The sequence below is a fragment of the Plutella xylostella genome, chromosome 18 (genome assembly GCF_932276165.1).
Source record: "Plutella xylostella chromosome 18, ilPluXylo3.1, whole genome shotgun sequence".
NCBI lineage: Eukaryota > Metazoa > Arthropoda > Insecta > Lepidoptera > Plutellidae > Plutella > Plutella xylostella.
The window spans coordinates 10,047,582-10,065,343 of NC_063998.1; the positions used below are offsets into that span (position 1 = coordinate 10,047,582).

Consider the following 17,762-nt stretch of genomic DNA (forward strand, 5'->3'; position numbering starts at 1 on the left):
TTCCTAGATCTAGCGAAAGCATTTGATACAGTGTCGGTTCCTATTCTCTTACAAAAACTCGAAAACATTGGGGTCAGAGGCATAACTCAAGACTGGTTTAGAAGCTACCTTACAAACAGGCAAAAGCTAGTAAAAATAGGAAACAATTATAGTGATCTCATGCCGATAAAATATGGAGTCCCGCAAGGTAGCATACTGGGTCCAATTCTATTTCTTCTTTACATAAATGATATACACTCTTCTCTTCCATCCACCCTTAATGCCGAAGTAGTTTGCTATGCCGATGATACGGCGATCTTATTTTCTGGAAACTCTTGGAGTTCTGCGGAATCAAATGCTGTTGAAGGCCTTTCCAGCGTAGCAAAGTATCTATCGAGAAATTTACTGACCTTGAATACAACGAAAACTAAGTACATCTGTTTCCACAAGACGACTGCCACACAGCCTAAAATAACAATTCCGTTAAAAATACACACATGCAATCGTCTCTCTGACTCCTGCCTTTGTGATAGCATCCATCGAGTAGACGCAATTAAATACCTCGGCGTAATCTTGGACGAAAAGCTTAACTTTAACAAACATATTGATGCATTATCCACTAGGGCCAGAAAACTCATAAATATTATGAAACTTCTGCGAAATGGTGCAAACAAAGATACAATCCGATTGGTATATGTAGCTTTGTGTGAATCGGTCCTCAGCTATTGCATATCTTGCTGGGGTGGTTCCTGTAAAAGCTATATGATTACCCTAGAAAGAGCTCAGAGATCTATCATAAAAGTAATGTACAAAAAACCTAGAAGATATCCAACCGCTACCTTATATAAAGAATACAACCTTCTGAGTATTAGAAAATTATTCATAATTAGAGTCGTCCTTCTTCAGCACCGTAAGACACTTAACTCCACTAATTACAGCCAGCTACTAAAACAAAGAATATTTAGAATAGACACAGTGCCTGCCAATACCACATTTGCCCAAAGATTTCCACCGTTCCTCCATCCTCATATCTACAACAAACTCGCTAAATCATGTAACATTAAAGAGCTAACTACTAAAGCCACTCAAAAAGTAGTTTTGAAATGGCTTCACCATCTTGATTATTTTGAAACTGAAGATATACTATTAATAAGAAAATAATTTAATAATAGACTAAACATTGCTGCCCAATTGATTGATTTCCTACACTATATTACTATACTTCTAAGTACATAATTAATTATAAATAAATAATAATTATACTTACAGACACTTATAATTGTATTTTATGGTTATATAAGTACCTATGTTTATTACTATTTATTTATTACTATCATTGATATCTATACTTTACTATTTATATATCTACATAGTATATTTTATACATATTCTGTTAGCCGGTCAATAAGTTTTGAATAAATAAGTTTTAAATAAATAAGTTTTATAAAATAAGAATGTACCTACTTAAGTTCCTTTGTTTTTGATAACCAAAAATGGTTAAATTTATGTTAATTTTTGTTTTTATTTTGTCATGCTAGCTACTTATGTTTACCAAAAATGTTCCTAAGATTAGTACCTAATTAGTTTTATTAATTTAAATACCTACCTTAACGCATAGCTATTAAGCTCATAACATAATTTAGATTTAAAAGTACCACCTACCTAACCACCTAGTGAATCATTTTATTTGTAACCAAGTACACTGGCATCCACGACACAGGCTGAGCCTAGTGTGGAAGCCACCGAATTTCGATAATTTATAACCTCTCACCCTTTTATTTAATTTCCTAAAATTATTTGTTTGTACCTACTAACTTTTCTAAATTCTGTGGTGTTTAAATAAATATTTTTGATTTTTTGATTTTTTTTTTGATATGATTATGCATCTGACTGTACTATAGTAAGCTGTAATAATTATCTTGTCCATTATTTAGACTCTCTCTCTCTCTCTCAGCCTTCTGTAGTCCACTGTTGGACATAGGCCTCTCCTAACGATCGCCACCCCAAACGGTCACCCGCCATCTGCATCCAGCGGCTTCCCGCTACCTTCCGCAGATCATCAGACCAACGGGTTGGGGGGCGACCGACACGCCGTTTGCCGACACGGGGTCTCCACTCCAGAACCTTTCTACTCCAGCGGTCGTCGGCTCTGCGGGCTACGTGGCCAGCCCATTGCCACTTCAGCGTGCTAATCCTTTTGGCTATGTCGGTAACTTTAGTTCTCCTGCGGATTTCTTCATTACGAATCCTATCTCGCAGGGACACGCCTAACATAGCCCTTTCCATAGCACGCTGAGCAACTCTGAGCTTGTGGATAAGCCCTTTGGTGAAGCACCACGTCTCGGCTCCGTAAGTCATCACTGGCAACACGCACTGATTGAAAACGTTTGTTTTTAGACACTGAGGTATGTTTTCAGTGAAGATGTGTCGTAATTTCCCGAACGCTGCCCATCCGAGTTGGATTCTACGAGCTACCTCTTTATCGAAGTTGGATTTACCTAATCGGATCACTTGTCCTAGGTAGGGATACTGATCGACAACTTCGATGGTGACACCTCCTACAGTTACGGGCGATGATGAAACATGTTCGTTCGACATGACCTTTGTCTTGTCCATGTTCATTTTCAGCCCAACTTGTTTAGAGGCATCATTGAGGTCTGTGAGCATTTCGCTATTATTTTGACAGCAAGGCTGATTGAGCGCGCGGCGACGGGGCTATATTGTGGCCATCGCAATCATAGACATATTGGCCCTAAACCGCGACCGAGAGTGGGATATCGGAGACCTATGGCTGATGGGTAGGTAGTTGCGAGCGAAGGATATTCGGAAGTGTATATTGTCTTAGATTAATAATATACGAGATGGAGTGTGAGTGCCAAAGAACGTCTCGGCAAATAACACCCTGCTACCACCACTGAGCTCTTATTTTGAATTAGTTCGGTTAGAAGATTTGTGACTACAATATTATTCATATCATATCATACAATTATTCATTGGTAGAATGGTTGCCATTAGGTTGAACTTAAAACGGTTTGACAGTAAACAAAATGCAATCAGTTTTTAGCTTTGTTTTTGTTTGTGATACTTACATACATACATACATAGGTACATATGGCGAGGTGAGGCGACTCGCAAGCGAGTCAGGTCAAGCGACCAGCAGTCGGTGTACATTGAATGTTTTCCCTGAATAACCTGAATTCAATTTTGATAACCAAGAATGTCGGGTCAGGGTTGCGTGAGCGATGTATTACGACCGACCTGTACTTAATAGAAATCTATGAAGAAGCATTGATTCACTACCAGATTACATCATCGTCTAAGCATAAACTCTGTCTACCTATGACTAGAGGAAAAGATCATTCAAACTCTTTTCTTACTTTGGTTATTCATGAATACGTTTAGGGCTTGAACAAAAAACTGCGATGCGACGCCGCATCGCAAAAAACTGTAATCAAGCATTTGCCCTGAAAAACTATCAAAACCGTCGCAGTTTTGTTCCGAACTTTTGCGATTATATCCTCATTTATTAGCTATTTACGGCTACAGATTGATACCCCCGAAACCTCCCTATAAATCAGCTCAACGCCCTAATTAAAAGCCGGGCCACTACCATAAACCCTTATCTCCCAATACGCCGATATTTCTTGCTATAAACTGACGTGATACATGTAACGTGTAACCTCACACTCGGTCTCTTGACGCTCCTTATAGATAGATTCATTAAGAAAACGTACCCTCTTCGGTAAATTGACCTCTATTAGCAGGGAGAGGTGATAAATTGCCTCTTGATTAGGTACTTATACATAGTTACATACATATATGAGGGTGGAGTATGGTATTGAGGGTCTAGTGGCATAGAACCCTTTTTCGAACGGAGAGTAGTTTGTAAAAATTACGGTCAACAGAAAATTTAATAAGTATTTATACTATGAATATTTTTTTGCATTTCAATTTGACATTTATTTTTATTTAGTGGAAGCTTTTTTTACCATTTGAGATTTAAGTAAAGTAAAGTAATTCTTTATTTCCTTACCATTTAACGACTCACCCGCTCACCACATAAATTTCACGTTTACGTTTCACTTCTCGAACGGTGTAAAACTCGCACTACGCCCTCAGGGCGCTCGAGGCGCACGGAAAAAGTATTCTCGTGTAGGCGTGTGTCCTTTTAATGATACATCGTGACAAAGAGTAATGCTTTTTGGTATACTTACAGCAAAAAACAGGTTGAAAAAATTTTAATTGTTTTTTTTTACGTTTATAAAATTTTGACTTTTAAAAAATTGTTTGACCCATATTACGACTTTTGAAAATTCGCAACTTATTGTAGAAGACACAATCCTCGGAGGTGGAGTGGAGACAAAACAAATCAATGTGGCACAAGATAAAACTCTTTATTCTTGGATATGAATTTATTCTCCCAGATACACGTCCGTCTTGGACCACAGCTAGCAACAGACTGAATCTGCTCAACCAGTCAACCCAACCGCCATTACTATTTCTTTTTTTTTTTTAGCTTCGAACTATGGCATTGTCGAATGAATCCTACTTAAATCGGTATTCATTCGACAATATCAAGTAAAAATAACACAATTTTATTATCGACCCTAACAATCGACCATCCTGACATCGTGCGCGTCCCCGCGCACGGCACCAGGTGGAACCCTAACAATCGGCGAGTGACTAGTTGTTCAGATTTTACAATATTTCATTAAATTTAGATTCTATAGAATTTTAAAATTATTAACAAAAACAAAAATAACAATTATAATAAGTTTTATACTGACTTATAAACAGATGATTCTCTTTCAAAATACTAGTAAAATTATAGTAATTATTAGGTATATAAAGTACTTATACAACTGAATAACTTTCAAGCTAATATAAAATACATTTTTAATAAATACATGATCAATATAGTGAATACAAAAATATATCCCGAACGAACGATTAATCGGGTTTCATAAAACTATAGTACCTGGTCCGAACGATCGATTAATCGGACCTAGGTATAGTAACGACTTGACCATACCCGAACGATCGATTAATCGGGATGGTCATGAATACTAGCTGGTAACCCGAACGATCGATTAATCAGGTCACCAGCCAGACCGATGCCTTGAACGATCGATTAATCAAGACACCAGTTCGATAGAGTAGGCGTGGACAAGCCGATCGATTAATGCTTGCCACACTCTACTTCGACACTCTTACAGTTGGTTGATCAAAACCCGGCTCGATCGATTGCCGGATTTGATCTGAAACAATCAATGAAATTGTCTGTAGCTTCTCTCTTAAATATAGTTTTAAAATAAATATAACATACTTATAAATACCTATATTATTTATATAACAAACAATATGCAACAAACAAGAATCATAATAATATATTATTTATTATTTCAAAATATGGGGTTGTTCCGTAAACGATTGTCCTATCAATACCGGCATCTTCAATAACATATCCTTTACTACCTTACAAACGATCCTGGCTGACAACTCCGTCGACGCTTATTTCTGAAGAACAACTGTGCTAGCGACTGTACTACGTTGTTTTCAAAGCCCTTCATTGATGTAGGAACAGAATTGTGCTGCAATCCCATCCCCATGATAACTGATTCTCTTATGAGAGTTACATCACTACCAAAATCTAGATAGCATTTTCGTGTACCTGTCTGGATATTATATTATTATTATGCATTATTATATATTATATTATTTTCATTGTATACCTATTATAGTTATGTATCCTTTATATAAATTTATACAAGTATTATAATGTATTTTTATTATATATATTTAGATAATTATTAAGTGACTTTAGTTCTTTCATTTTTATTTATTTTTTTGCACATCTTTGTACCAGTTTTCCTGTACCTCCTGTAGGTTGGCTGGTAGAAAATGCTCTTAGCATTAAGCCCATCTTTTGTGCATTTATTATATATTTATGCAATAAAGAATTTAATAAATAAATAAATAAAATCCACAAAAGCAAGCATCGTAACACCATTGACAGTAACTCCCTTCGTAAACATAGAATTTGGATTTGTTACAGAGTCTCAAACGAGTCAATACACATTGTCTTATTGACAGCATCGGTGTGACCACTATTGCTGCCGACTTGGCCGCGGGCAATATTTTCAGGATTCTTAGGGTTACTACGGCAAACATCTGCCAAATGCCCGATCTTTTGACACCGCTTGCATTTTAAGAGGGGCTTAGGGCAATACATAAAACTATGTCCCGTTTCCTTGCAGTTGTAACAACCAGTGGACGGAACATTACTATCACACGCTCTCTGACTTTGGCCGCCGCTGCTATCATTTGTGGAAGAATTATTACCATTTTTTAACTGAGTTCGATCCATAACAGAGAGCTGTGAGTCTTTGTTACTAATCAAATACTGCAATAATTGATCAGGGTCAGTACATCGTAGAGCAAGAGCTCCTGACCTCAATGTCCTATCTGTTAGACCATGGATTATACAGTCTACAGCACGTTTGCCTACAATGTCACATTGATTGACCAAAGTCTGTTTCTCATAAAAATATACTTCTATCGGTTCGTTAAATCGACTTTTCCTTTTCAGCATATCCTCCAAAGCCTGGCCGTAGTTTTGTTCGTAGGGAAAAGCATTAACTAGCTTATCTTGCCATTGTTGCCAAGTAAATAGAATCGAATTTAGACCCTCGTACCATGTCTTGGCAAGGCCTTGGAGTTTCTGCATCGCAAAATGCGTAGTGGTCCTTTCATCCCAGCCATACACCGAGGCGCATTCGTTGACTTTCTTTAACCAAACATCAATACGTTGGTTTTTGGTGGAAGGGTCAAAGTTCGGTAGAATATTTTTGTGATCTAGTTTTTGATGAGGCGCAGCTTGGGCGGATGGCTGTGATGGAAGTCCACATTTAATAGAATTTAATATGTCTATAACATCTCTCTTGGAAAAAGAAGGACTACGTGACCTGGGTAAGTCTCCGTCGTTGCGATGCTCCCGACGCTGCTCTACAGGGGGCACAGCTCCACTGCGACGAGAAGAGCTGCGATGCCGGTGCTCCTCACGGTGTTCGCTGACACGCCGTGGACTTGAGCGCCGCCGGCTGGCAGCGTCCACTCGCTGGCGCTCCCGCTGAAGCTCTCGCTCGAGCAGCTCAATGCGCTCAAGGCTCTGTCCGAGCCCCGGTTCCCTGTGCAGCCGGCTGGGACTGCGCGTCCTCAAGCGGCTGCGGCTTCTGCTACGAGTGGCAGGCCGTAGCTCACCACGGCCAGGCGTCTCGAGGCGTCGGCGAACTGAATCTCGACTTTGTTGGCGCTCCAGGTCTCGACTTCTCCGTTGCGGATGTTCATCCATCGTGTTTTTTTTGGTCGTTTGCCACTTCTGAACTGTAGAAGACACAATCCTCGGAGGTGGAGTGGAGACAAAACAAATCAATGTGGCACAAGATAAAACTCTTTATTCTTGGATATGAATTTATTCTCCCAGATACACGTCCGTCTTGGACCACAGCTAGCAACAGACTGAATCTGCTCAACCAGTCAACCCAACCGCCATTACTATTTCTTTTTTTTTTTTAGCTTCGAACTATGGCATTGTCGAATGAATCCTACTTAAATCGGTATTCATTCGACAATATCAAGTAAAAATAACACAATTTTATTATCGACCCTAACATTATGGAACGTAAAAAAATATCCTTATTGTTTTGCCTCCATTTTCAATATTCCAACATTTTAGCGTGCGTATGATCTGTCAGTGTAGCTCGTATCTCATAGCTGATAGAGCTCACGGCACACCACGCTGGGCAATCACGACGAACAAAGCCGAGTAATATGTATTGTATATTATGTACTGTGTGCGTAATGTGCGGCTAACCGGCCGGAATTGATACCATAGTCTATCGTGAATTTGTTAACTTTACAGCAACGATAATTTAATTCGAAAACTAGATTGAGTGTCAGCGCAAAAGAAACGTTTGGACGAATAACACCCCACTTGTACCACAGAGCTTTTATTACAATTAGTTTAGAAGATTTGTGAATTTATTCAACGGTAGGTAGGTACAATGGTGACCATTAGGTTGAACTAAAACGGTTTTACAACCAACAAAATCTGGTAATTTTTTTGCTTTTTGTGTATGCAGACCATCTTGTTTGTATATTTAATCTAAGCCTGCCTTAGAAACGTCCTAGAATCCCGTAACGAACAACTAAGCCAAGACGAAAATTCAGCTTCCTTCTGCACCACGCCTACTCCATCACGGCAGAGATACGGCCGGCCCTCGGCAAAGCCAGAAATGTACAAAACAGTCCCCAGGAGAGTCATTCGCATAACGATTTCCGACGAAAATTCCGTCAACCGTTCCTCAGAGACAAAATCCCATTAGTTTTGCAGTAATTAGGAATGTCGGCCACCGGGCAACTCCATTATACGACAAGTGAGCGTCGCAGTACATTCACTTTTAGTCCTGCCCCTTCACACAGAGGAAATCTGACGAAAATCATATCAGTTATGTTACAATAGAGCTGTTGTTTGACAGAGTTGAAGGGACGAGGTAGAGTGAACGGAATGGGATCGCTTTGTGGTTTCTGTTTGGCTTTGTCGCACTAAGCCGGAATTACCTACTGAAAATGTTACGAGTTAGCAATCATCGTCTTTTGTTTCGTGAAATGAGACCTCGACCACGACAGCCTTCGACACTAGAATACCAAGAATTACACTCATACCAACTAAAATTGGTCTGCGGAATTCCATGTAACGTTTATTTACGAATATAACAAATTTAAATGATATATATAAATCCCTGAAGTATTACTACATTTTTTTACATAAGGAGATCTTATTTTGCATCTTTCGCAAAGGGCAAGAGCTCAGCATGTGCAGTGGACAAGAAAAGCACATCAATATGTATTGCAATTCTAAAGCTCCTCGAGAAAGCTGCTAGTCGGATGCTTCAACAGTCAAAAGCTTCTGCCAAGCATATCATTCTACCTCCAACGTGCAGTATGAAATTGTATCTGTGTCTACTCTGTCAGTTTTCAAGCCGAAGCCAAGAATTATATTTATTTACTGAAAGAATATTCAAGCTTCATTCCCGCTTGTGACATTACTAGCAATACTAATTTCGTTAATGTCGATCGGACATAGCGGTATCGCGTTTTTTTCATTACATATTATTTAATTGTATGTCCTTTATTCGCCTTTATTTTAGTTAAAAATCGTTTTAAGGCCTTTCCGCTCGACCACTTATAAAATGCCACCCTATATTGGCTCGGGTTGCGGAACAGGCCACGCCACCTGTAACTTCACGATCACTACAACTTACATTGAACATCGGAATAAAGAATAAATAACTTGATACCCTAAATGTTTTAGCAATGGACAACATTTCATTTTCTTTACCCTATATTTTTATTAGCTATTCGGAAAGGTTATAAAAAATTAGAGGACCCGTATTTTTTTATTTTGTATATACATGAATTTTTGCATGTTATTTTTAACTTTAAAGTTAATTATTTTAAAACCGGAAGTGACATCACATATTAGACACAATTTTTATTTTTGTCTATTGCCTTAGTCTTGAAAAAAAAACATAAATGACACTGACAAGTGACATTTAAACTTTGTTTACATGCCAACCAACAAATGGGTCATTTTCAAATGAAATTGATATTTCTGATGATACAAAGTAGGTACTTATCATGTAAAAAAATAAGCAGAAGCATTTTTTCAGCTATGTAGGCGGTGGCATGCTCTGGGACATATTAAATAGAGGTCATCTCTTAATAAGTACTAACCATTTTATATGATAAATTAAAAAAATAGTCAGAAAGTGTCAGAACAGAATTTATGAAAATGACCCAAATAAACAACAACGACTGGATAAAACGTCAACGTCAATCAAAAATGAAAGTGACAGTTACTTTGTTTTTAAATCTATAGGCTTTGATCATCAAAATGCATCGCACCTGATGCATGACGTCATCAGCACTTTTTTACTATTTTATGATTTTCTCGAAAATGATACATGCAAAAAACACAAAAACATTTTTTTTGAGGCCTTGAGAGCTAAATCTCGAAATGGTTTTCGATTTATAGCAGCTTTAGTTTTTTGAAATGTTGTCCATTAGGATTTGCCTTGTAGCCTAAGTGCCAATTTCTCCATAGTCAGTTAGAGCATAACCAGGGAGTAGTGGTTGACTTTTGACACATCTGTCATGAATTTTATATGGAGATGACGTTTAATTTATAAATCAATCCCTGTCGGTTAAATAACCGACTATGGAGAAATTGGCGCTAAATCCCAGGTTTACCATTCTCTGTTGGATCATAACAAGGGATTACTTGTTAACTTTTGACACATATGTCAAGAATTTAATATGTAGATGACGTATTATTGATGATATTACAATGTAACAGGGGTGTTGATCTAACAGACTGTGGTGAAACTGGGTCTAAGCCTGGCCTTCACCCAAATACAGTGCAGGATTAGGTACTCTACCTTTAAAATAACGAACAAATACATGAGAGCTGTCATGCGATCCTTACGTTTAATGAAACAAGAAAGAGTCGTGGCTGGCTTAGCAGAGCGTCAAAACTTATTTATTTATTTATTTATTATTGAAACAATTTATTGTATAAAAAATATATAGGTATAACAATTAAACATGGAGAGAATTAAACTAGACTCGTATACAAGGGCGGATTTATCACCTCAACGCGATCTCTTCCAGTAACCCTGGAGGTAAGGAGACAAGTGTCTAAACTTTTAATAACTAAATTATTCGTAGTGTCTCGATCATAGAAAAGAAATTCACAGTGAAACGCCTTTAATAGATATGTAAAGCGTTCTGAAAAGGCACGCTAAGGATTCTCCAGCACGCAGCACCTATGTACTCCATTTTGCGTGTGATCTGAAGCGAGTAACGGCACCGGAAGTGATAGGATCACCGGAAACACGTGCTCCGAACTGGCGGCCATGTTGTATTCATTAGGGCTAGACTTCGACCCAGGCAGTCAATGAACAATGCCATGGTACAGTCGGTCGTGGAGATATCTGACCGCGACTTAATTTAGATTTAGATTTAGCTAGTTGAGAAGCGCCAGTTAGGTACCACACCACAACATATTTTTTTTTTGGCTTTAAGTATATGGGAGCACTGATACTGTTTCAAGTAACGTATAGGTTAAGCTTTCCTAATACGTTCGTCCAGCCCACCTGGTCATGTAGTAACTATTTATTTATATTAGATGTCACCATCAGGACGGCATACACACATGTTTGATAATTTGTGACCCTCGGGAGTTAGCATCAGAGGCTGGTCATTGGGTCAATTCTACTCAATGTCACTGACTAGCTAAGAAAAAGTCTAAAAATATTGATATATTATGTGAATACTTAAATCGAAGGGGCGACAGACTTCTTCGTGGCAAAGTGTACGTTACCTCTAGGCTTTACCTCGCTTGACCCGACACATGCCTGCGAGCTTGCACAGGTACGTCCACTAGACGCGGTATCAAGCCTTAGAAAAGCCTGTTAGTAGCCCGTAAAAGCACTTGGATTCTAGATTTAATCTTAAAATCTGAAAATCCTTTACATTTGAACTCAAGCTTTTGATTCAAGGTGAGATTGCGCTGAGCTTTGCAGAAGTCTTGAAGCTTCAATTAAAATCTATTTCAAGCTTTCTAAGAGCTTATTTTTAATCTATTACAATCCGAGTAATATTTTTTAAAGTGAAAATTAAGTGTTTGTGGTAAAACTCTAAATCATTTTATGTAGAGTCTTACCACAAACATTGTTATTACAGTCACTCGTTAAACAGATTTTTAGTGGGATTTCGATATACAAAAGCATTGCAATACGATTAGTAAGTCTGAGTCACTTCTTTTGGCTACTCAGTACCCATACGCAGTGTACCCGTTTTGCAACCCTCTGTATATCACGGACACAATTTAAAACACATTAAAAAGATAACACAATTTAGTTTTTGTCTAGATTTTGAAATACCACGAAATGCTCAGTTATTAGAGGTGGTACGTTTTGTTTCGTGGAAAATTCAGCTGAAAAACAAAGAGACATTTCAAATTTCCACAAAGTCTTTCTAACCTTTATTTGGTTCATGAAGTAGTCTTGAAATATGGTTGCTTTTCAGTAGGTCTAGGGTGGGATGGTATCCGTGGTGAAAGGATTATAATTATAATAATTATATCCAGTCAGATTAGCATCAGTCTCTGACTGGCCGGGCTCGCGACGTTTGATACAATGTTAATCTAAGGTTTGATCATTTTGTGTTTGGAAATAGGCCTGTCAGTCAACCCCACGGTACATTATTACATCCTCTCTTTTTCAGCTCGAGAATATTAATAAAAATCTTACTGGTTCATAATAATATCACTATAAGATCGTAAACGCCAGAAAGTTACGTCCATAGTTACGACGCTCTCGCGTTTTAGTACGAACCAATAATTTGGGGGCAATTATTGGAAAACGCTCATACACATAGCGTTTAATGCAAGCGCTCGGGACACGTGTAGGTTACGACATCGGTTCGGAAAAGTCGTAAATGAAAATTATGGATTACAGAGAAAATAAACAGATATCATTTAGTGTGCGGGCTTAAGACCTCGTCCTCTGATTCGTAGTTTTCTGACCAATAACCTCGTTCAGACAAACTATAGCCCACGAACGGACTAAGTCGATAGAACATTGTTATCATCGATTATAAAAAATAAGGAGCTTAAATATTATTTTCACTTCTAGATCCTTCGATTTCCAAGTCATTCCTAGGAATCCTAGGTGTACTAGAAGAATGAAATACCCCAAGAATCTTTTGCGAAAATAAATCAGAATTCTGTGTTCTATCTATGCTAATACGGCGTTTGTCACAGCCAAGTCGGCAAAATAGATAGTCATTAGCATAGGTATGGAGCAGAGAGCGATTCCATGCCACGCGCCCCATCGATCCTGCCAACACAATCGCATCATTCAATAAATCTCACTCCGGAATGCCAAGTGTGAGTTTTCTTAGTTCCGTAAATATTCGTTGTCGTGTTTGTTCTCACAATATTAAGTGCTACCTTCCCTTATAATATACCTAATGTTATCTTGTTGTTATAAGCGTAACAAACACGAGACACTAAAATGCGTTCTATGGTTGGACACCGTGGTAAAAGGAACGCGACAGCGTAGAGCATGTGACTAAGTTATGATGATAAGTGCCAATTTCTCCATTGTCGGTTAGAGCATAAACAGGTATTATTGGTTGACTTTTGACACGAGATGACGTATAATTGATCAACCAATACCTGATTACGACTTAACAGACTATTGTGAAATTGGAGCTAAGGCTCTGTTTTATTTCATATCTGCACATTAAATTTAATTTATACAATAAAGTCAAAATACGAGAAGTATGAAACACCATAATGCCTAACGAAGTGGTTACTGTATCCATCATTATCAGATGCCGGCTCGAAGCGCTAATGGTCTGGAATACTGAGTAATTGTTACCTTCATACGTACACCTAACATGTAGATACTCTGCCCTATACTTATCTTAATGACTACTGTCTGTCTAAATGTTAGGCTTTCTTTCAAATTAACTACACTGTAAGGGTAGGTCCACACACTGTCCTTCACAATATTATATAAGTGAGTACATTGTATGTTAAAAAATAGTTTTTTAATAGGTATATAAGGTATAAGGCACTGCGGTGTATTTTATTTTGAAGGCAGTTCCTCGAAAAAGAAGTTAGATCACATACGGTGTCACGATATGCACCTGTACAAATTCCTATCACAGATGCATGGCACAGATGTTTCGGCGCAAGTATGGTATCTCCTTATTTCCACCCTAATAAGGAAGGTCAGTACGGGAAACTGTTTAACTATAAAGGTGGCGACTGCTATTAAATGTTTGCTCGATGCAAAACCATCTGTTATTAAAAAATACAAAAACATCAGTTATTAAAAACAGTTAAAAACTGAATTCATAGATTTTTCTGTCCACCCATTTACTGTGAAATAAACGAATAGGAAATCTTATTATGTCAGCGCCTTACTCCATCTGTGAATGCGAGATAAAAGGATCAGCTGACAGGGGAAGCCCCATACGTTCGGGCCTCGACCCGAGTCTTCTAATGAAATGGGACTCAGTGGTGTTTAGTCCCTAGGAAATTATACAATTAGTTTTAAAGGTCTAGGGACGGCCTTAATGTCACCATTTGGGAACAAATTTTAATAAGCACCTATGTTGAGATTTGAGCTGAATTAAATAAAATATGTTAAATATCTAGATTCTAGGTATTTATTTTTTTCCTAGATATACCTACCAGGTATCACAGTCTGTGACTGATGATAGAACATTATCTAACGACTAAAACGATTTTTTTTATTAGTGATCGCATTTCGATAAACAGATTTGATCTACGATATACAAATTTTCTCTCAATTTCGGTGAATAACGCAATTTTGTTGCCAATATTATGATACGCTGTTAAATGTACTTTAATAAAAAGCACACGTATTTTTTAAGCTAGTTTTTTTCCGTTTAGGAGCAATTTAGTCATAGCATCACTGGGACTGTTTCTTTGCTCGTGAGTGTTTTTTTCCCTATTAGCAGAACAGCCCTGTTTAGAGTGAGTCCTATTGTTGAAGAGACGCACGTAGGAGCCTATACGTGAGGATAGCTTAGTGGGACTCTAAACAATACCGGCTGGATAGGAATGTCATTACTTTCTACGGACGCTAAGTATGAAAAGAAAAAAACCGGCCAAGTGCGAGTCGGGCTCGCGCACAAAGGGTTCCGTAGCAGCAATTAAATCAACCTATCTCAAAAACTATAAGAGATACTTTGATCAAACCAAAAATCGTTGAAAGAGTTAATTAGCATGCATCACCTCAATTTTTTTTAGAATTTTATACCCCGTAGTTATAAAAATAGAGGGGGGGGGGACATACTTTTTACGACTTTGAGAGCTGATATCTCAAAAACCGTTCACTTTAAGAAAAATGTTTTTTAGAAAACTTTATATCATTTTAAAAGACCTTTCCATTGATACCCCACACGGGTATGTACATCGAAAAAAAAAAATTCATCCCTCAGTTACATGTATGGGGGGCCCCACCCCCAATTTTTTTTTTTACTATTTAGTGTCATATTTTTGTAGCGGTTCATACAACACATATTCCCATCAAATTTCATCACTGTAGTACTTATAGTTTCCGAGTAAATCGGCTGTGACAGACGGACAGACGGACAGACGGACAGACGGACATGACGAAACTATAAGGGTTTTTGCCATTTTTGCCATTTTGGCTACGGAACCCTAAAAAAGCGATAAAACTTAGGGTATGACGTTTTATGGCGTATTCAAATTCAAATACATACTTCATGAGATTCAATTGATTGATTAATGAATGATGAAAAATAAAATAGTCTTTCCTAAAAGTGCTTGACCAACCTGTTCGTCTTGACTCTTGCTAATATTTTTTTTAGAATCTAATTCCTAATACGTCGTACGCTAGAATCTATAAATAATTTCGTTTCCTCTCTTTTTCTAAATTTAGCACCAGTAACAGTCTCAAATACCTTATTATTTTTTCTAAGAGACAGACAACAATTACTTTTATTACTATTTTAGCAATATCATAAATATCAATCACCATCTCACAGTCATAAATAAAGTCTTTGCTCCATGATATCACGTAGGCAATATAATTTCACCTCTAGACGACATTTTGCAGTATCATGAAGTTTATTACATTCATAAGCAATGAAAAAGTTCCACTTACGCAATATCGACACCAAATGACCCAGATATTTTCATACATTTAACTTAGAATTTTATCAACATATTTTAGTTATATTGTGATGCGCTGTTAAAATGTACTTAAATATTGCATCAAGCTATTCTAATTCTTCCGAGTAATTCGATGCAATTTTCACTGAAACTTTTTCATTGCTCTTTACTTTTTTATTGTAAAAAGAGACTCACCAGATAGTAGACTCCGAAGGGCATCACGACGACGGCGACCAACAAGTCTGCCACCGCCAGACTCACGATGAAGTAGTTGGTCGCAGTCTGCAGTGACCGCTCCCGAGTCACGCTCATGATCACCAGCACGTTGCCGAACAACGTCAGCAACGGAAACACCAGCAACGACAACGCCCACCAGTTGTAACGAAACACATCACTAGCGCACAGCGTTCCGTTTTCAAAACTGCAGTTCGAATGAAACGAAACATTCCACAACTCGTCTATTGGAAAGTCAGTTTGTATTTGGAATAAGGTGTCGTTTTCGCCGGGATGGAAAGGCAGTGTTGTTGAGTCCATGATGCTGCAGTTAGAGCATGTGGCGAGGGGCTTGTGGACCAGGGACCTGTTCCCAAGGTCCCCCGTCATCCCGAGGCCGATGTCTGGCACATCGGTCTCCATTATTCAGCGAGTGACGTCACGTCTAGTCGTGTGGTCCGGGACCGTTGCTCCCCTCGCCTGGGACCACTCTAGTCATTTTTATGCGCAATCTGGAACAAAAGAGGTTTTTTTTTATTAAAAGCCGCACTGTAAAGGGACATAAGGCTAGAGTGGATCCAATATTGTGGTGTGTTTTGGGGTGTACAAAGAGTTGACCTAAATTTTTAGGTTTTTACGGCTGACGTAAAAGCGCGTTTATGGAGAGGTAACAAGATGGGTTTTAAAACAATAGGGTACAAGTTGTTGTGTGAATTTATTTATGTGTGAATCGATCAATTGCATCAAAATATGCATGAAAGCAATTTATGCATACAATGTTAATTGAATCTGAATTGTGTAACAATATTAGTGAAAATTATCACAGGGGTAGGGGAGACCGGGGACAAAAGTAACAGTTTGTAGATTCTGTCTGATTTCTCGTTATTAATAACATTTACGATAAAATAAATATAGTCACATAAAACTTTCGTATATAGTCTACAAATATCCATTATTACTTTACATAATACATCTCGAATTTTAGCATTTCTAAAGCCTCAAAAAAAAAAGGGAAATCGTTACTTTCGACCCCATGGTCAGGACGAAAGTAACAAGGCATGGGTCGAAAGTAACAACCCATAAATTCTGCCCAATGTTATAAATACGATTCAAAAGAAAGAATCAAAAAAACAATCGAATTATTTAGTTAAGAAAACTTCTTAAAAAACTATCGAAACTAAAAAAAACTTATGACTTATTGACAAAACTAAAAAAAACTTCTTAATATAAACTGTAAATGAGAACCATCATTTAAACTGACTAACTGATAAGAAGTTGTTTTATTTGTGCCATAATATACAATATTATGACACAAATATCTAATCAAAACAACAAAAAATTTAAATTTATAATGTGACATGGCAAACTTACGTAAGTAATTCGTTACTTTTGTCCTGCCACGAGCTGTTACTTTTGTACCCATCCCCATTTTTGAAATATCAGGCGACATAACTTTAAAACAGCACGTGTTATTCGAAAACAATTTATGACATGCTACAGACAATCTTATAATGAATCAATGAACAAATAGTCATATGGTTTTTGGCATCTTAATTCTACGTAAACACTAAATGAATAAACACCAAAAAACTTACTTTGGGTGTGTAAAATCACGAAATGCTCACTAAATCAACCTTGCACCGCGGCACGGGCGCGGAAAATGATATCATGCGCGGGGGGCATCGCATGCTAACTACCAGCTGCTGTCGCTTGGGACGTTAAGGCTATTGGGGAAGTCCACAGAGTCTTTGTTACTTTCTACCCGCTGTTA

The 17,762-nt window shown here is 37.8% G+C and overlaps 1 protein-coding gene across 1 annotated transcript in view; it reads right to left on the reverse strand.

Annotated features, from left to right (window-relative positions):
• Positions 1-16,748, reverse strand: part of LOC105389490 (dopamine D2-like receptor) — a 69,969-nt gene extending 53,221 nt beyond the window's left edge. Inside the window, exon 1 of the mRNA XM_048627448.1 lies at positions 15,974-16,748. Within this exon, the coding sequence (XP_048483405.1) occupies positions 15,974-16,414 (441 nt within the window). The 5' untranslated portion in view covers positions 16,415-16,748. The remainder of the gene's footprint in view (positions 1-15,973) is intronic.
• Between the last annotated feature and the right edge of the window lie 1,014 nt (positions 16,749-17,762).